The 21,764-nt window shown below is 37.2% G+C and overlaps 1 protein-coding gene across 20 annotated transcripts in view; it reads right to left on the bottom strand.

Annotated features, from left to right (window-relative positions):
* ARB2A (ARB2 cotranscriptional regulator A) overlaps positions 1-21,764 on the bottom strand; it is a 262,861-nt gene that overhangs the window by 98,147 nt on the left and 142,950 nt on the right. For 16 of the 20 annotated variants that reach the window (XM_085568073.1, XM_031507503.3, XM_031507504.3 and 13 more), the window contains one exon: positions 6,330-6,449. The exons of 3 other annotated variants lie outside the window; for them this stretch is intronic. In XM_085568073.1, the coding sequence (XP_085424199.1) occupies positions 6,330-6,449 (120 nt within the window). Of the gene's footprint in view, positions 1-5,823; positions 5,900-6,329; positions 6,450-21,764 lie in introns of all 20 variants that reach the window. One more of the 20 variants, XR_014951703.1, reaches the window with a different exon arrangement.

The following is a 21,764-nucleotide window of genomic DNA, read 5'->3' as shown; positions in this document are numbered from 1 at the left end:
AAACCTAACTCCACCCTAAATTTATTCATGACCAGTTTTAATCCATTTGTTCCTGTGTCGACATTGTTCTTTGGCTTACAAGGCTCTCTCTCCCTGCTGTTTATTCTCCTGATGTATTTGCTGAGTGCTACCAATCCCTCTAAGCTTTCCTTTACCAGGCTGAACAAGCCATGCTTTTAAGCTCTGTTTCTGCAGTAAATACAAAGCAGATGCTGAACCTTCTCTTTCTAGATATAGCTACCAAAGTTAACATAAGAGGACTAGCAATTAACATAAGCTCTTTTTAAGGATAATAAGCCTAAAGCATGTGTATAGTATCTCTGTGGCTATATTGATGTTGGTACTTATGATAGCTAGGACCTGTCCATGTTGGCACCATGTCACAGCAGGTCTGAGGCTCCTTCATTGTTTCTGGTAAAATAAGCCTTCCATTGATTCAAGAGTATGAACACCTCATCACCATATCTCTTCCTTGACTTAATCTTTCCAAATGTCTCAAATTACCTCAGATGAATCACAGCAGTTAGATGGACAGCATTAATACTCCCCTTCCTGGGACAGAAAGAGCAAAAAAATTACAGTATCATATCTGACTCTTGCTACATTACCTGGTCATTTACTTACAGCCACTGGCAATGAAGTCGGTTGTCTAAGGATTTCTGCAGCCTTGCTGTTCTCTATTGATGAGATCACTCTTTGTGCACAAATGTAGATGACTGACCAGTCATTGCCTAACTGTCCTGATGTAGAAAGGCACTTTCTATTATTGCAGAAATTATATTTAATTTGTGTGCCCACATCAGTAACAGGAATACTAAAAAAAAAATCAGCATCAAGGCTAGAGACCCTATTCCTGTCCAATCCTTTTTTATACAACCGACCACTGGCTCCTCCATTAGCTTCTCTTGTCCACCCTCATTTCTCATTTGATCTTTTTCAGTGAACAAGTACTTTTCCAAGAAGGACAACAAAGAATAGCTGAAATAAACCAAAGAGAATCAAGATTTCATTTTTACTTTTGGACTTGTTTTTCTGAATGTGAGCACTAAGTTAGACCTGCCTCAAAAATATACTATTTTAATGTCCAACACAGAAAAATCTGAGACCTAAATCAGGTAAGCTTGGGTGAGATTACTTGTCCAAACACTGGACATACAAGCTAAGTCTTCATAAACCTTCAAGACAGCATCCCACACTGCTCTCCCAACTGACATTCGTTGTCAAAAGTGTCTTTCCCCCGCCACCAGTTAAATGCTCACAAAGTTTTAAAGCACAGCAGTATTGTGCTTTTGTCTTCACAATAAGGATCTTGGTCACTGAGGTGTTTTCCTTCACAGCTCTCTACTTCTAGCTCTCTCCCATGCTTCCTACAGCCGTCACAGACCTTATGTTATCTCTACCACACACCAGCATACATATTTTGATTTAACACTGCAGCTAGGGGAATTAAGAGTTGCATGTCCACAGTACCCACTCATCAATTTTCCAGGCAAACTGAATTAAAAAATAAGTAGATATATTTATATAAGTATTTATAATAAACCAAATATAACAAACCATTCAGTCTGAGACTTCAGGAAATTAAATTAATGAAAAACTAATGACAGGTTCACATCCTAGCCATTAAGTTTCTTAAATTGCATTTTGCTGGTGCCAGAATAATGATGCAGCCTCAGAGACTCACAGGTAGCTCAGCAGGTGCCTGTCTATCATCATTATTATGGCACCCATCAGTGCCAGTCAGGGCCAGGTCCTTGCCATACTCAGCACAATACCGCAAAATGAAGTGGCAGCGTATTGCAGAAAGGATCTCAAAATGATGGACCTAAAATTATTTGAAATTGTCAACATTTGCAGTTTTGATGGAATTAGGACTCTACAGTGCACACAGTAATTTGAACAGTGTGTTTTAAGGGCACTCATTGTAACGAAGCTCACTAAAAGGACACCCTCCCCCCATTTTCCTGCACCTTTGTGCAAATTCTCAATATATATATGCAATATTTTAGCCAAAAGAACCATAATGAATAGTTTACACCTGCTGAAGACAACCTACTTTCCTTCTCTTAATTATTACATTCCCGTGTGTAGTTTGTATTTCTACAGCAGTATGAATGATGTAAGATGGAGATACCATTAATGAGTCTTACAGTTTTTTCATTATTCCCATGATACTTTGTATTTTTTTAAAAGATAGCATTTAACTAAAATTAAAACAAAAAAGCTGTAACTCTAGTTATAAGATCATGAGGAAAAAACTGAAAATGCAAAGCCTAGGGTCTCAGAAATATAGGAAGCAAGCAGAAATATAGGAAGAAGCCTTCTACAAAGATTCTTCTGTGTGGATCTTTCATGCAGGCAATGACAAGGAAAAACATTATTTTTAAAGCAAAATAATTGTAAATCCATAAAACTTGGCAGAAAAACTTGAAGGAGGCGTTGTACCAGAAACTTCTTATTTTCTGTAAACTAAATATAAAATTGACTCCATCAACTTGAAATTCTCACTTTCTGTTAAATTTTATAAAATTATTATAAGCTTGGAGTTGAGAAAGTTCCACAATTTACCATCAAGTAAAGCAAACTGATTCTGAAAATAAATTCCTGACTACACTGTGAAAGGGATAACAGAATTAAGAAGCTGAGATGTGTTCATGAATCATGGCTTGAGTTTTTCAAAATCAGTAACTAGCAATTAGCAAAACACAATGACCCAATGATTATTTTTAATGTTATTCATTCAAAAAATAATTAACGTGCAGATACTATCACATGCACATTTAATTTCAAGCCACAATTACACAAAGTTTAAATTACTAAATATTGAGATACATTCTAACATATGGCTTATGATTTACCATTTGTAATTCAACCTATAAACAACAGAACAAAAAAACTTAGCACATTGATTTATAAAACTTTATTTTCTACACATTTCAACCACTTTTTATTATTCCCCTAATAATCTATGACACAACAAGGTACAGAAAATGTGTGCCTATGTTGCAGTAACTGGTTACCAGTTTCTGTGTATTTGAGCATGATATTGCAGATTCACCCTATTTGTATTAACATCCTGCAATCACAGATATGAGAAAATGTAGATCAAAAGCTGCAAAGATCAATACAATTTTACCAGATGTGGCATGTATTTGAAAATTGCATCCAAGCCCTACCTGGTTTTTCAATGAAGGATTTTGAAAACACAGCCTTATTTTTATGGTGAGAAGGAATTTGAATGAAGACCAAAATTTGGCCACTAAAATTTTGTAAATAAAAATGATCTTCTTTTTATACCAGTCATATGTGATGGTCCTATCTGCTCTCTTTCACTCTGTGCTTCTCAACAAAGTGCATGCCAATTAAGGCACAAGGCAGAGCAGCACTGCCCTTCCTGTGCTACCTCCCTCAGCAGCTTCAGACAAAGGAGCACCTGGATGGGCTCCTGCCTGTGGAAAGCTGAATGTTGTTCTCTGCCTCTTCCTGGGAGAGCAGCAGATCCTCCCACACAATGGTATGGATGCCCATGAACAAGACTTTGCTTAAAATCAACTTCCATTGGGTTTTTCTGTTTAATGCCAGAACATCCTGTTTCCACCAGGAGCCCTACAACCATGATGAAGTGGCAAGCTGTGGCTGAGATGACTGCAAGCCATCAGGACAGACCTCCCAGCACTAAACATGGTAAGTTGACTAAGAAGATATTAATTGCAAACACAAATATTTTTTTGTATTTTTGCTTGTTTTCTTTTTTTCCCTACAGGCAAAATGAAATTCAGAGGGCTCAGGCAGAAACCTTCACTCCAAATTAAAGCCATATGCTTCACACAGCTCTTCTAAGAAGCATGAATGTAGAAGAAGCAGCTGTGCAACAGGTCTCCATAACAACTATAGCCTACAATTTCATGAATCAGTTAACCCAAAAACTTGCAAAGGAAGTGTAGAGGTGGTACAGTTGCTATATGGTGTAGATGCTCTATCAACCTTATCATCACCCCCACATGAATCAGAGAAGAAAGTGCAGCGATCGAAAATGTATTTGTCATAAGACAGTAATTGCCCATCAGCTGCTCTGTTTCTTTTTGGAGTTCATTGCTATTACTAAGTGCCGTATGAATATAAAGTTTAAGAGAAAGGAGATGATAACAAAATAAAACCTTACAAATGAATACTGCAATGAAGTAGTTCAAGGTTTATTTCAATGATATGCCCTTCAATGTATGAATTATTTAATCAAACTGCTTTTAGTAGTACTTAAATTCAAATTACCTCTGCCTAAACCAGGTGCTAATACTCTTGGATTTTTTAGCAAAACATTGAGTTACATTAAAAATATATTTCAGGTCTAGTTTTGCATGACAGATATGTGAAGTGTCAATGGATATGCATTGTATTATTCATCTCAGGCATGCATTTCCTGCAGAAATAGCAGACTACAGAAGATGACCCTTACTGAGACCATCTTGTTTTTCTGACAAAGATATTTCTTCTTAATTTACTGATTGGTTCCTGCAATTGATAAAAATTTTCACTTAGCTTGTGATAATTTCACAGTCCCTGAACACCCTGACCCTGGAAGCCCCAAGGTTAGAAGTCAAGTCTTCTGAAAAATCAGTGTGCTTCATATTGAAGTAGAACAAATATGAAGAAATATCCACCAGTGTAACAAGAAAAACAGGGGAAATGGAAATGACATCTTGGTCATCTGTTACCCAGGCCACCTCAAGTCATTGTCTGAAACATGAAGGAAAAACTCTCCAAGCCTCCTTCAAGTCAGCACTAAGTTTAGGAAACACTGGAAAAGGTCTCAAGTTGGTTCTTATTCCTGCCCTCTGCTACATGTATGTATCTCTGGGCATCTGGTGATCCAAACAATGAGGCTTTACAAAACCTACAGAAACTCTGCCAAAGCTTTACCTTGGACCCACAAGTAACACCAGAATAACCTGGGCTGAAATGCAGAGCAGCTGAAAATCACAACTCAGGAAAGCCAAGACAGGACAACTGCTCCCTAATGTTCATGACATCTCAAGAGTAACCAGCACATGCAATGCAACACATCTTTTGCCCATAGATGTGGTTACAGAAAGATTCAAGGTCTCTTAAAAATTTAGTTTTGAGACTATTCATTGAGTAGGCAATAGGTTTTGTGAAAAATGATCAATTCTCAAACAATCTTCAGCAAAATGAATGTTTCTCAAGCCTCAAATGTGTACACGTCATGTGCATTTTGCACATACTCTTCCAGTACTGCAGAGATAATGAAAATGGTATTAATTTAGACAACAAAAAATAAAGGGGAGTGGGTTAGGAAAATCTCAAGTTCTTAAAAGAATACCAGTGGCCATCATCTGGATTGTTATTGCTACTTGGAGCAGCATAAGACTAAAACCAACATGCTCAACCATGCTTTTTCTTAACTAAGGCATTCATCTTATGTTCAGGGAGGAAACATCTTAATCAACTTTCAGTTAAAATAAACTAATGTGTTGTAGACAAAAGATGTACATATATGTCTGCTGTTTCCTGTGTCTATAAAACCAGTTCGAATGCTGTGCAATTTAACTTTCCACAATAAACAGGACCCTTACTTTTTTGTAGTTTTCTTCAATAAAACGTATCTTGATCACACTACTGTTTTAAAATCCTATGAGAAGACTGTAGCTACACTGACAGAATGGTATACAAGTTTAACAGGCAGCTTGGTATACCAGATGGGGTCGAGAGATCTGCCTTCAGAGATTAGAGTGAAAGACTTAAAACTAGATATTCAGCAGTCTCAGCACCAGATAACAGCTTTACACCGAGAAAAGTTTTTCCCACCTTGTATCGCTGCAGAGCCTAATAAATGGGAAAACAGAAGTCCTTCCAGCAAGTTTTGCAGACCTTTGTAGAAAAACTGCAAAAACGGAATAAAACTGCCATATTTCCCCACACGTTTAGTTCCAATCTATATACAAAAAACTGCATTTTTGTCTGTGACTTCGCTTTAAAACTGCTCTTCTATGTGCTTAGTCTTGTATATCACCAGGTCTTTCTGTCCCACAGCAGAAACTGGTGCCTTTCAGTACATAGCCTGGACAAGAAGGATGAAGCATGTTCTGTTTCCCCAGAGTCTTTCAGGTTCATGCAAACTTGCAACCTTACTGTCTATCTCAAAACCAGAAAAGATACAGCAATCTTCTGTTTGCAAATAAATCCTGACCAACCTGTACATGACCACTGGCACAGTTGTTTCTACCTAGCTACTTTCATGAAGGTGATCACAAAGAATGTAGAAAATCTGTGACAGTCTTCAGGAAATATGGCAATGGAGAATTCACACTTACCAACTCTACAAAGGCAAGTCCACCATAACTGTGAGCAACAAAAAACACATTCTCTGCAGCTGATTGGGAAATAAAATGGTCCCAAACATAAATTGCATGTTCTTCAGGAGAGCCATTATCCTGCAAAAAGAAATTATGTGTGTGACAATTATCTTTTAAAAAATGGCAATTCTGTCTAAAAGCAATGTGTTTTTATATGTTAGAACGTTTTGTTAAAATAAAGATCAAATGAATACACACTAGTATCAAAAAGAGAACAGTCTTTTGTCTAGATAAAGGCAGTAAAACTTGCTTTTTGAGCTTACTTTAGTAAGTATAACAAAATTATGCACCTGCAAAATTTTGCGTAAATACCATGATGACATTTCTGCTAAATGGAGGCATTCATAGGAATTATGAGCCACAGCTCAGATTTTCACTCTTTTGACAACTCTTTGGTCAAATGTTTGTTCACTGAGGGTTTGCTTAAAGTACTTATGCCTTAGACTGGTAAATAAAAACAGGTAAGAACAATATAAATACATAATCGTAGAATAATTTAGGTTGCTAAAGACCTATAATTTCAATTTTTACTTTTTTTTTTTCATACTATGAGTCACTGGAAACCTGAATTAAGGATAAAATTATAGTATTTGCAACTACTTTTTCAAATCTTACTTTTTGTGACTGCAGACTATGACACCTGGTGCAAACAAAACACCTCTTGACTGGTGGCAGCCATTACTTTGGAGCTTTTGGTAGGTAGACGATCATGTTTTCTTACTATTGAACAAGATCTTGTCAAAGTCAGCCAGTGTAAGAGTAACAGAAGGCACTAGAGTGACACACATTGATTTCAATGCACTCACATCAAAATTCACAGTTGTGTATGTGTATCCTTGAGGCTCTTGGAAAGGACTATACCCCTCTAGATTTTCCTTATTACTTGGGTTGTTGAGGTCATAACGACAAATTTGGTCTAGTCTCACATGACAAGAATAAGATGCTCTGCTAGGTACCCTGCTCTGTCAGTATTTCACACAACCAGGATAACAATGTTGGCTTTTTCCAGGCTCTTGAATGACAGAAAGAGTTGATCAGTCAAGGTAGTGTAATTTCCTAAAGTTTGCCTAACTTTTCCCTTTGCTCTGTGACAGCAACAACTTCATATCCTTAGCTAACTCAGATATAGACAAGAAAATCCTTGTTTCCTTAGGAAAAAGAAAGCATAAACCAGTAAAAGCTGCTGATAATTACACAGTGTGAATTATTGAAATTTATCAAGGATGTTGAGGTGATCTAGATCTCAATTCCATTCTGCAAATCAGTTTTGGGGATTTAAGCTCTTATAAGGGCTTAAAATCAGTGGGAAGAGATACAACTAAATAATGTGGCTGATTCTGGCTTTTATTTCTATTCTCATACTCTGTTTTCTAAGTAAGAGTGAGATGGCAAAACATCTTTATGGATCCTGACTCAAAGTTTTTAGAATAACCATGTGCTTTTCTGCTTCAGCAGCAGTGATTATAAGACAGAAAAACCTGAATTCCTTACTCCTGAAGATGCTGCTCTTCATTGACTATGTCAGAACGTAGTTTTAACTAATTTCCTCAATGTAGGAAAGAACTTATTTCAAAACAGTTTGTTGCTGTTTTGAAATTTGATTGTATAGATAGGTACAGAAAGTAAAGACCCTCCCATTGTGAGGAATGAGGGAATCTTTTTACAAGATACTACATAAAGAAAATATGATTGACAAACCAGTTATTAAGATAAGCTGAAGGACAACTTGAACAGGAGTTTCCTGTGCAAAAGTGATATACGCTATAATCTGTATGGAAAAAAAAGTACATTAAAACACTGAGAAAGTTTCAGAATTACTAATATATCTAAAAGATTTATCTTAGTTATATACACAGGAGGTACTTATTTTTCAATAACAATGTTGCCATTCATACTTTTAACAGCAATTTTTCTATAGGCACCCACTGCTGTTTAAATAATCTGAGAAAAAAAGAGGAACATTTTTTCTGCTTAATATAGCATTTGCAGGTTACTTTGTATTTATTATTCTACATACTGCTGGTAAAAGCACACAATTTTAGATTCCACAAGACTAAGACATCAGCAAAAAGCTTCTGAACTCAGCCCAAAAAAGCTTTCACCAATCAAAGCATAACCAGTGGTCTAGTAAACTAAATTAATAACTTCACAGCTTCACAGTCCAGTACAAAGACTTAACAGGATGCTATAAAAGCAAAAAGAAATGAGCTACAATGAGTTAAATATAGACTGTAACTTCCTTTATTACCAGTTAAAAAACCCAAACCATAAGATGTCAGGATAAACTGGGTTGCTGTACACTCTGCTAAACCCTAAACAAGGTAAAGAAAGCACATATGTGTAAGAAGGAGTATGGAGGAGTCCTATAGCTTAGAACAAAAGCTCTTTCTTCAGAGCATCTGCTTATTTTCCCCCCTTGTAACAAGCCCATATTACAAACACCTCAGATCTGGCTCCAGGTGTGTACATGGAATATCCAGCTGCAGAAGCTGTGCACAGCTCATCCCCTTAGAATTTCAAATTGCACTGGGTCTGTGAGATTTAACCTCTACTGCCTGGCTTGGATTAAATTACGAGACAGGATGCTGCATTTTCAGCATGAAAGGTGACAGTCTCAGGCAGCTGTTGCTTTCTGTTATTTCACTGAAACTAAATTGAATGCACTTATATAGAACATTGTGAAATTATTTGATAGAGAGGGGGTCTCCTGGTCAGAAATTACATAATTATCTATACAAATGTACAGAAATGAATGGACATTAGCCTGGAGACATCACACTATGTACCTCAAAAGGCACCTCAGGCTGAATGTATTCTTGTTTCTGAAACAGACTGAGATGGAGACATGCAAGAAAACTTGAACTTAGACTTCCTGCTGCTGAAAGCTGGTCATCTGCAGCAGGTAATTCTATGTCAAAATAAGTGGTCTGGCTCATTGGAGTCGTGGAAGTCATAGTTGTGGGTCTCCACCCCTCTGAAAACCCTTTCTCTTGATCATTATAAATATAATTAGACATGAAAGGAAGAAAAGATTAAGAATCATAAGATGTGAAAAGGCCCTCGTGCAATGTTTATCCAATACAAAGTAATCCAAACAAGGCTACTCCTGGGCCATCGATTGTGTAGAAATGTGGAGGGACTGAACTCAGATTTTGGTCAGCCATTTTTTCCAGCAGGGCTAGTGCTAGGAGTTGAAAGGTATGTAACATTTTAATGGCTGTAGCCATTAGATATACACAGATAAGCAGTATGTACACTGTGAATACAATATTACATTCTGTTGCATTCTAAAAACAGGTTACATTTACTAATGTAATATCACAGTCATTAATTGTTAAATACCAGGTTGGAGAGCTGCAGCAACTGAAGCCTTATCAACTATGCCAGATTCTAACACCTAGACATTGCAAGGTCTGCAGTTATGATGGACTACCTGAGTCGACAACACATGGAATTGTCTAAACAACATTTGCATATTTGTGTAATTATTTCCTAAGGTTAACTAGCTCCTGCAAAGCAGCTTGCCCTTTGAGACTGCTTACTGTGACAGGTTCATGTATTTTGTGTTTCAGTGCCGAATTTTATTAATTTCTTTTTTCTTTTTGTTTTTTTTCCTTCCCCCCACCACCGCCACAAAGTAGCCTGTTGCCAGAAAGTCATAGGCCTTGACGTCTTGAGTCTGGAGGCCTTGAACCACTATTAGCTTTACTGAGGCAGAGCAGCTCAGATCCCCATTTTGAATTTCTAATACATCAAAAAAAGTCACATAAAGAAAAAAAAATAAAGACTACAAAGTTAAGTTTTCAGATCTGGTAACCTTCTACTTTCAGGGTTTTTTTTTTATATCAAGGAGTAGGAATCACATTTTTCTGAGACAAGGGAAAAGTGAAATGCACACAAACAGGGAAATATGTCATAAAACTGAACAGCTTTTTAAGAATTTATTTGAAGGCAGTTTCTCTAATTACCATTTATCACAGAAAATCAAGCTAGAAGGAGAAATGTAAAAGAATTTCTCCTTCTAGCTTGATAAGCTACTATAAACAAGTATGCTACATGAGTTAAATACAGGAGAACAGAATTGCATGCTGGCTGGGAGGCAGAAGGATACAGAAGGCTCTGATCTCCTGTCCCTGGAGATGTTAGATCTTACCCACCAGTAATACCTTGTCACTCATGTATAGTTTGTCCCATTGCCTCAGGGAGCCTTGGGGAAGGCAAACATTTGCAATTCACCCCAACCCTTCCAAAAAAATCATGACACTTAAATTCATATAAGTATAAAAATATCCTGTTACAATACCACCTTTCATGAGTTCTAAATGATGTTTATTATCTGTTGCATTTTACTCACTCCTTTTGCAAATATTTGCCTTATATGAGACAAAAATTTTTTCACTAGGCAGGAACAAAATGAAACTGTATGATGGGTTACTACCATCAGAGCAGCTCCAAAATTTCTGTGCAGGATATGGTCTAAGAGGCTTTTATCATGGTTTAGGAACATCACTCCCAAATTTAGTGATCCCCCCCAAACAAGACTCCTCCAAACCAGATACTGCTCCTCCCACTGCTCTTCTGGTGGGAGACACAAAAGATACAGGTTACAGGTTGAAATAAGAAGAATTTACTGGAAACAGCAATGAAATAAGAAAACAAACAGTAACAGTAATAATAAGAAAAGTATACAAAAAAGAGGGTGATTTACATGCAAAAAAATCCTCACTGAGCCAGAGCTGACCTAGTGTGACCCACAAGTGAACAAAATAGCAGACAGACTCTCTTCACCTGTGCTCTTTTTTCTGACCACAAGCCATTCGCATTCTGGGGGAATGGGAAGCAAGAATCTGTCATTTCTGCCCTCATTTCCACCCTGACAAGGACAAGAGGTGAGACAGAATAATGACCTAGACTTGCCCAAATGGCTCCAGACTCTGCTCCCTCACAGTTACTGCAAAAAAATTAGCTCTGTCCTGGCTGAGAACCAGAACAGCTTCGAGGCAAGAAAGCTGAAAAACAAGGAAAAAAAACAGTCAGTATATTATTTTCCCCCCACAGCAAAGACAGTAGCTATGGCTTTACAACCACAGAGGAGGATTAAAGTAAAGAGAGGACGTAAACTGAAAACAGGAAAGGAATTGAAAGTAAGCATTTTGTATTAATTTATTTCTGCAGCATTAGTACATGAAGACAAGACATGAAAGTGTCTAGCCCAGGACATTTAACCAGATTTTGACTTTACTGAGAAATTCCAGAGTATTAGGAAGCATCCCATGTACCTGAAAATCTTCTTTAACTTTTCAATCACAGAGCAGAGAGAATTCCTGCAGTTATCTGGGAAAGGTTCCCTACTACAATAAAAGAGGTGATGCCAGGAGACAGCAGGACCTTTTAGTAACAGTAGGAATTGTATTTCTGCTTTACTTACTGACAACAGGCAATGCTAATCTGTATGCTACACAGATGGAGATATGTAAACATGAAGATGGGTTGGCTTTTGCACAACTCTTAAATAACTGGCCTTTCAGGAAGTATGGTGATAACCATGACACAGCAGTATCTTCTGTACAGGGGCAATTGCAGCTGTGTGAAGGCAGACAAAAGGATGCTGCAGAAACAAGCACCAAGACCATCTCAGCAGCAAAGCAGTTGTGAGTGGGGGAGGTAACAGTGGAGGTAAATTTATACAAAATCTTAAATCTGACATATATCTGAAATTCAGTTCAGCAGGTCACATAAAGAGCATAGGATGATGAAGACTGAGCAGTAACTCAAGCAAGTTATTTCAGTTGCCATGTCCTTAGCAAGAAAGAGACAACTTGAGAGAAAACACAAGGAGAAGAGATGAAACCATAGACAGCTGATGCTCTGGCCTTGAAAGTCTGAATAGAGGACACATTTTTTTCCTCCTGTTATGGGATCTGTATGGATTTTACTTGCATACTTTGCCATAACAAAATCACAATACTCAGCAGGATTTGATCAGCTGTGCAGAGGGGTTCATGGTCACCAATGTCTGGTGTAGCTCTATGGAAATACAGAGCATTGTATCTGCATTGGTTCAACATTAAAATCATGTAAATGCATGAGTGATTTTGTTCAGCATCTGTATTCAGAAATTCCTTACTTACGACCTTAGCAGGGATTAAATAATGAGTCTTCACATGTAAAAATGATATACTCTTGCACTTGCAGGAAGAAGGGGTGAAATAAAAATTATACTATCTTTTTAAGGGCACTTTCTGAGGTGGGGGCAAGATACATACTCTGGCAGCAGCCAGTTTTGAGACAGGAGAGACCATGTATCACAACAGCTAAGTCTGGTCATTTGTGGAGTTGCAGGATATAAATAGCATAGCCAAGATTATTATCTGGCACATGCCTTCAGAAAGCAATATGGCAAAGTGACTTGAAGTTGGGTTTGGTTTTTTTTGTATTACAGATCTCACTTTATTCCCAAATCTATTTGAGATGTTTCTGTTTCAATTTCTTCTACCTATTTTATTTGTGAATTGGGCTGGTGATGGAAGTGTTCCCAATATTGCTTATGAAGCCCTAGTAATGTTGGGTGCATAGAGTCAAGCAGCACAAAGGAAGACCAGAAGTTTTACATTTTTCAGTTACAGTCCATGATACTAAATTAAAGATAGTCCACTACCAAAAACTGCCAACAATTTATCAGGAAAGCATGCAATCTCAATAGTCCTGCTAAAACAAAAAGTCTTCCACGAAACATGCAATATATAGCATATCAAATAGTCAAATGAAAGATGTAAATAAAAAATGCATTTGGTGGACTGATACAAAATTTAAATTTCTTCCACCAGGGTAGAGGGGATGAAGAGCTGGTTTGGGACGAAGTGGTGATAATGTGGGATGATGTTCATGGGATGACAAAGCATTTTGCTATTATACAACTCTTGAGATTATGCTTAAAATATCAAGTTTTAGCTAAGGCAAGACCAACATCTAGCCATAGTTTTTATGTTTTGTGTTTGAGCTCCTCCCCGGGGCTCCTGCTCTCCCCAGCTCCAACCACAAATGCAGTCATCTGAAGATGACCTCAGATCCTGTCCCACTTTCCCCACTTCAAATGAAAGCTGGGCTTTCCCTGGTGAGAGTGGTCAGGAAATAAAATTCAGCCTTATGCTATATATATAGGTGCAACAGAACAAGCTTGGATCCTAGCATGCTAGGGCTAGGGTGGCAGGAGGGAGGATTTTCTCCTTTATACTCCAGCTTTATGGCACACATGAGAAAAAAGCAACTCCAAGACAGAAAAGCAATTTTCCAGCTAAACTCTCAATCACCACAGTTCCTAACCAAAAACCTAGAGCAGTTTCTGTATTAAAAAAACCCAAACCACTCTCATCTCCTGTTTCCAAGGTGCCCCAACTACTTCTGCTTGGTGAAGAACAAGCTAGAAATCAAAACACTTTCCACTCTCTTGACTACAGGCCCTACCTCCAAACCTTCACTGAAAATGTTTCAACAGGTCTGAAACCTGCTCAACGATGCCCTGAAACCAAAGAGTAACACTGTCAGTGCCCACAACTGCTCTCCAGAGAGGTTCAGTGGTCTCAGCTGCATTATTGCATCACTGATATAATATTATACTTCCTTTTTGGTAAATGTGGGCCTTAACAGGAGGCCTTCAGAATGCCACCATGTCAGAAGCATGTAGATATTATATGATATATGAGCATTTTTAGAAGGCTGGTGTTGCAGATGGAATTTCTTAGATTTGCATTGGAATTGAGAGTTAAGCAGGGTGAGTTTGGACATGGATCTATGCAAAAATAAAGAAAGCAGCAAATGTTATCCATGTCCTTCACTCTGCAATGACTCAGCCTCTCTGCTTGGCAAATACCTTCTGCTGCTCTGTTCAAATGCTCTCCTTACTTCTTCAGCTTTTTATTTGAAAATTCAAGTGACTTTGTAACCTGGAAGGGTTTGCTGTTTATAAAGTAAATCCTGGATTTCAGGCTCAATATATTATTATATAGTCCTGGTTAAAGTATTTGCTTGTCAGCCAGAGTAAAACAACTTTATAAGGCTGTTGTTCATGTCTGGATTTTCCCATTATTACTTCTGTTGGAGTCTGGCATGTCTTGCAGTCACTACCCAACCGTCTTCTAGTAAAGTGCAGGAAAGGAGATCAAAACCAAGAAAAAATCAGGTAAAATCAGTTACTCAGTGGCTCTTAATTATGACCTTCACCAATACGTTAATTATTTTACTATTAAGAAAAAAACATAAGTAAACACAAATCTTGGCACAAGAACATTGCTGACTCACTGAGATAAAAAAGTTGCAGGAGAAGAAAATAAATAGGAGGAAGGAGGGTAATTTATCAGAGAAGGTTTTACCTAAGGAAAAAACCAACTGCTTTCTCTTTTAGCTCTCTGACAGACTTCTTCATTTTTGTGTATATTTTCTGTTTTCCATATAATTTGTGGGGTTACAGGCAAAGGAAGGCTGAATTTGAAGTAGCATGTTCTGGCAACCAGCTCTGAAATCCTGCATGGAGAAACTCCTCAGACCAAAGATATAATAATAGCTCCTCAGATTAGTTCTATCTGCACAGCCACACCATAAGTATGGATAAATACCTGTGCAGTTCACAAGAAAATCCCCATGCCATGATGATCTAAGCATTATCTGCCAATCTCTGCAGGTGGACTTACACATTTAATTTATGTAACAACTATAGCAGTTTGGCCAAAGATACTCCAGTTGGTAAAAATACTCAAAGACCGGGGGCAGCTGCATTCCAGTACTGTTACAGATACCTACATTTTACATTACATATTTTTTACATTTCCTTGTAATTTTGTTTCCAAACTACTTAGTATCAGGGATCAAGATTCTGCCCAGAATGTATTTCTGCCTATAACATAATGAACAAACACTGCCTTTTGTATGATCAAATTATGCGAACAAAAGAGTACTTCTTAAACAGACTGTATCATCAACAGATATCCTCCTTAGCAGCCATGTTTCTGGCAATTAACAGATTAATTGTGAAGGCTAGTAAATAAAAATGAATGCAATACTTTTATAAAAATAATTACCTTCACAAGACACAGAGAGATCATGCCAGTGATTTAAATGATTACTTGCATTTTTGTCAACACTAAAAGCAATTCCTTTGGAAATGAATGCATCTGAAACATTCAAAGACTCCTAATGGAAGTCACGCAGAACTGTTATTTTTCTATTTCCTATAGTACCTAAAAGTCTATTTTATTATCCTGTTCTTTCAATCTGTTTATATGTTGTAATGAGAAGCAGATTTTTTTTTAACCATGCTATTTCAAGAAAAATACCATTTTTGCTAAAGAAAATGCAGCTTTTCCCACCACAGGAAACAATGAATCTACACAAATTTAAACAGATTTAAGTAAGGTAACAATTTAGTATTTTCATTATCAGCTATGGTTTCAGAACAAACCTCAACTGTAAAGTCTCTGCTACAGAGTTTATATCTTTTGTGCAAATTAAATGAAATAGAATGGCTTTGCTTTGTACTGTTCTTAATTTCTCCATCTCTATTTATTACACTCAAGAGCAGTTATTTAAGTGAAAGAAAGATTTAACAGACTCAAAGCTATTTGATTTCTCTTAATAAAGACTGCAAAGTGCTCAGTGCTTTAAGTAAACTGATATACTACTTAATGCACAAGTTACAAAGATTTGCCTAAGTGCCTTAATATGTAGAGGACTACAGTTAATTGTATTTGAAGTAACTGTCATTAGCTTATAATTATCTAAAGACAAACACAATCTGAAATTCAGATTTGAATCTTCTGTTGTTTCTCATTTGAATAAGTTGAAAACCTCTGTGTTTAGCTGTTTAACCCTGAATTCTGCTTCCTCACTTTCCTATGCAGATGCACCTCTGTTATTTTTGTTTCACAATAATGTACCCTAGAAAAGGATCTTTCATCCCAACGAGTTGCTACACAACCTCAAAACTTGCCTGTCGTACCTCTGTCTTGAACTCTGTGATTCCCTCATGTTGATTATTTCATTAAAACAGGCTCTTTTCCACACAGATTAGCAAGGCCATTCACATTGCAGCAGTGGTGCATCGCTGTTGTCGAAGATCATTAGATATTAGATCAACAGCAATTTTCTTCTAACACATTGCAATTTTTTTTAACAACTCAAAACATCCAATTACATAACAGACAGCTTGGCTGTATTTTAAATTAGCACAGATGCTAAAGCCAGGAAATGTAATTCTCAGGATATCAGAACAAAAGGTTCAAAGTAAAAAAGAATTCATATAAACCGAAAGATTATCAGGACTAGACTGTCACACTCTGACCTTCCTGGCGTCTAGCTAATCTGACAATATTTCGCAGAGCATTGTTTCAAATCAATAACTAATTAACAAAGTACAAAAGAAGTTGTACTGTTTTTGAGCCTCCTTGTTAAAAATGGCTCTTGGTTGCACATGGGCAGAAAGGTCACTTTTATGACATCTTCAGGATTCTTTCAACACCTTGCCACTGTCAGATTAAATTACTTTTAGCAATTAATTGTCATAAATTAAAACAGAAGCACATTTGTTACAGCAGGTTGTCATAATGACATAGTGAGCAGTTGTTTTGATATGAATTTTTTCCACCAACCCTCTATAATATCTTAATTTTTTTGGTTGACCTGACTGGAAAATTGGGAGCAATCTTGTAACTCAGGTGGCATAGCCCAAACATTGGGGGTGTTATTTAGATTATAGACTGAACAACAACAGAACAGAAATTCCAGAGATAAGTGAAAATCCTGTGAATATGTATCTTATATAAGATATGTAATCTATGCCTATTTTGCTGGGTGGGATAAGAAATACCCTCAAAAAATCACATGGATGCCACTTTTGTTACTGTTACAAACAGTCCTTGGTGCCATGCTAATCCATTATTAGAAAGCAACAGTTGTCTGATGTATTTTAAGACAAAGATTAAATGCACTGAACACCTGCATCCTTCCCCCATTCAAACCATTACTTCATTTTGGAGACAAAGTCCTTTACTGAGATTTAATCAAAAAAGTTTCTGTTCTTTTAGTTCCCTTTTTTGAGCTCTGTATGCCGATGCATCTGTCCAGCTTACAAATTAGTCCTATGACATTTATCATCTCAAGCTTGAGTTTGCTAAAAACCATTACATCAGGATGAAAAGAGACAACAATTCTAACAGAAGTTCCCTGGATAAACAGGAAAATAGAAGAAGGACAGACTCCATTCTGTGTTGGAGAAGAAAGAGATTGTGCGGGAGAATGGATCTGGGCAACTGCAGGATCTGTCTTTAATGGTGCCAGCATTAAAGCTGTAACCCAAGTAAGTGTCTGGGTAACTTGTCTCTAGTCCTGGTTGCCCTCAAGAAGCTGATACCCAGATCTTTAGGCTAACTGAGACATTGGAAGAGTTCTGACAGCTCTTACGATGAGCAGCAGAGCACTGTTTAACAATCTATGTTTAACATTAACATTAGATTAACAACATTTTTGTTGTTACTTCTATTAGACCAAATGTTTCTATACAAATATATTCTAAACCTTAAATCTTGTTAAGTAATAACAATGAAAATGAGTGGAAATGAGTGGAAATGGTAGGAACTCAGAGCTGCCAGGTACCAGGCATCTTGGAAATTCCTGTGATCATGTTCAGTGTATCCTAATGCAATGACCCAAGCAGCATGGACTTGTTTGTAGGTCCAGCATTTACACAAAACTGGACAAAAGTTTCAAAAGTAATTTGTAACTCTTCATGAATATGGGCACAGGTATAAGAGACGAAGAGAAGCAGCATTTATGTGCAGGGGCTTCAAACCCACCTGTAGGCAATGCATTGGCCTGCACCTAAGCTTTGGTTTCACCTTGAAAATAGCAGTCTAGACAAAGTCTTCTACAAAGTAAAGTAGTTGTGTACAGGTTAATTAAACCACTCTTCACTAATACTTTAATAAAGTACAGACTTCTTAATTCTGTCATGTCTAGCCACTTCTAAACACGCACTTTGCAAATGATCTATTTACATGTCACAAATGATCTATTTACATGACTCTGAAACTCAAGAACTGCTTTATACTTGAAAACTAAATCTTGGGAGATCAAATTAGCAATGTAGACAAAATCTTGCTGAAAATATAACAAAGGAGAGAAGTAGGAAGGGTGTGGGTACTACTTGTATCCTCCCCACTACTCCAGAATGGTCATGCTAATAACATCTGGACAACATCTGTGAAAAAATTCCTACTGCTGCCCTGGTTAAATGCCCTTCAGGCTAATTCAATATAATAATGTGTCTTGGGGAAATTCTTGAGCTCTGAAGAAATCATTAATATTTGAATATTCGCTCAACACCCCAATGTTAAAAATGCCAAGAAATATCAGTACCGGTCTGTAGGGGATTATATCTTTCAAGATGCATTTCTGTAGCAGTACTTGTGCAAGATCACATGTTTTAATCATGCTGATCGCTTGGTAAGCTTCTGGTCTAAATCACCTACCCCTCCTATTGTGGACAGCCAACCACAACCTCAGTAGTACTAAATGTTCTGAAACAGAAATTTGCCTCTCTTCACAATATCAACAAAGTCTGCTCATGGATCAAATACTTCTTTGAGGCCTGAGGTGAAACTTTATAATGTCAAACCATTGAATAACATCAGCTGGACAGAACAACTGAGGTCCAGCATAATCCAAAACTATGCTCAAAGTACTTTCAGCCCGGACTGGTCACAACAGCCATACCTCATACTTTCCAACAAAAAGCAAGAAAGTGGGAGCTCTGTAGTTCTAGTGTTGCAGAAGTGTAGAAACGTACATTGTGAAAGCTCCCCAACCTTGATTCAAAGGCATTTGAGGGAGAGTGACTTTGCAAACACTCCAGAGAAGTCCTGAAGATAACTACAGCACTTTGGATGTGAAATAATTTATCTTACTTCCATGCCATAACATTATCTTTCCAAAATTTGTATGCTCCATGGACCCACAGTACAAGTGAGGCAGTGGTCATCTTTTGCCATATGTCTTTGACAGTCTACCAAAACTGAACTCTGCCTGGTCACTTTATCTTTGGGTAGAAACAGCTTTATTCTAGGTGTTCTTAGAAAATTATGTCACGGTTATTTACCACCAGTGTAACAGAGTAACAATAATGTCCCCTGCTCCAGTGACAACACTATTGGGCACCCACTAGAGAAAAATCTATTTATGCATCAGCCAAACTCCAGAAGTCAGCTAGAATAGCTCAAAACAAAAAAGGGAAAGGAAATGGTAAAAGAACATAATGAGCTAACAGCAAACAGCAGAAGTAGCAAAACAATTGGTCTTCAATCAAATCAAATGCTGTTATTTTAAGATCCATCACAGCTATAACTCATTTGCTCACTTAAGGCAATGCATTCAGAGTCTGCATGCAGCCAGAGCAGCATGCAGCATCTGAAAGCTTGACATAACTCACTGAGGAGAACTTCACACAGTCTTCACTGGTAATGGATTTAAAGATAATCAACAGTCATTAAATGTAATTAAATGTAATGTAAACCAGTGCAAGGGACACATGATAAACAACACAATCCTGTCATCAAGTGTGTTTGTTCATTTTTCAAACATGGAAAGCGAAGTAGGTAGAGAAGTACTGAGATGTGCTACAAAGTGGAATGTGTGAGGGCAGTTGACACATCAAAGCCTAAGGCCACACCTAGAAATCTTTCAAGACTACTTAGTTTTACTAAATTTCTTCATTACTTTATTTGATAAATTCAAAAGAATTCCTCAGCAAACCAGATCCCAAAGATATAAATATGTGTCATCTTAACATTTACATGCAATTACAGCTTCTCTTTTCCCAGGTTAAGAGCAGAATGGTTGTGACACAGTTAAATGGTAACTGCCCACTTTTATAGGGCATAGGCTGAACTAGTAAAATACAAGAAATCAGATTATTCAGTTATACAGCAGGTGAAAAAGATAGGAGATAGGAATGAAGAAACATCCTGGAAAGAGACACTAGTCCAAAAGAGCACACTGTAGATGATTATGAAGTACAAGCTGTATTGCCTGAACGAAATAAATTTTAAATTCCTTGCTGTATATAGCTGGATTCATTGGTTAAATCTTTGCTTTTGGGAAAAAGAAAACCTTCCAGTCTTATGTATCCTACATTTGTTATAGCCTGCATTAAGTCAGATGCCATCTTATGCAGTTTAGAGGACACCAAACATGCAAGAATGTGAGTAGTTTTTGTGTGCTTTGGTGTAGGTAGTGCCTATTTGCACACACTTGCACATGTACTTGAATGATAGTTTTCTCATGCCATGTTTTTGCTAGAAGTACCAGATAAGAAGATCTTAAAGTGCTGCTTAAAAACCCAGAAAATCTTTGGTCTTCTCAACACATACACAACTCTTCATAACTCTAAATGCTCACTTAGGATTCTCTCCACACAGTGCCATCTATTGGGCAAACAAATAAAAATTCAAGTTTTACTTGAAAATATACAAAATATACCTCACTGGATATCTATAAATTTATTCTTGCCAAGCACTGATCAAAAAAGACAGAGAAAGAGAATGAGAATCAACTGTTAATCAATAGAAGTGTAGAACAATGTGTCTGAACAGCATGCAGCCCATTCAGGGGAGAAGACCTGCTACCAATACCACTGACCACAAAAGACAAAAGCATTTTTGTTCAGTTTAGAATCTTTTATCAAGAGAGACAGAGAAAAAAACAAGGATTCAGCTGAGAGAGGAGTGAGAAAATTTCTTAAAATTTAGATGAATCTATGGCTGGAGATAATTGTAAAACAGACTAGGAATGAATTCTGCCTGGGCACTATTGAAATAAAGTTAATGGCTCTGAGGTTGGTAAAACCTAATTCTAGGGGTGTGCTGATCTGATACAGAGTTCACTAAGACATAGCAAGAACAAAAGGACAGTTCTTCTAAAGACTTACAATAAAACATATTTCTTTGACTGTGGAGTGATGGCAAAAAGCTGATTAAAAAGACTAGCCTTATTGTTCAAGATGTAAATAATTCAAAACATCACACAATATATAAATTCACAAAAAGTAAGGATTTAGGTTAGTAAAATCCTTAACTTGTAAGGATTTCAATATTTATTTAATTAATTAATTGCTATAATACTTAATTTTTCAAATTTCAGCCACCTATGAATTGCAGGGTGGAACCAGCATTTCTTCCTGGGCAGCTTATTCTACATTGTTCCATGCCGCCATTTCCTCCACTATTTCTAGTCCCCTTGGCAGCTGTCACTGCTGCAGGCAGCCAGGCAGCCTACACAGGAACCACCAGATTTATCTTAATCCCAAAAGCTATTTTTTTCTCCCCCTTCATATTTTTTCCTGAATTTACA

This window comes from Lonchura striata, chromosome Z (genome assembly GCF_050655825.1).
Source record: "Lonchura striata isolate lonStrDom1 chromosome Z, ASM5065582v1, whole genome shotgun sequence".
Classification (NCBI taxonomy): domain Eukaryota; kingdom Metazoa; phylum Chordata; class Aves; order Passeriformes; family Estrildidae; genus Lonchura; species Lonchura striata.
This window is presented reverse-complemented; position numbering and strand designations above follow the sequence as displayed.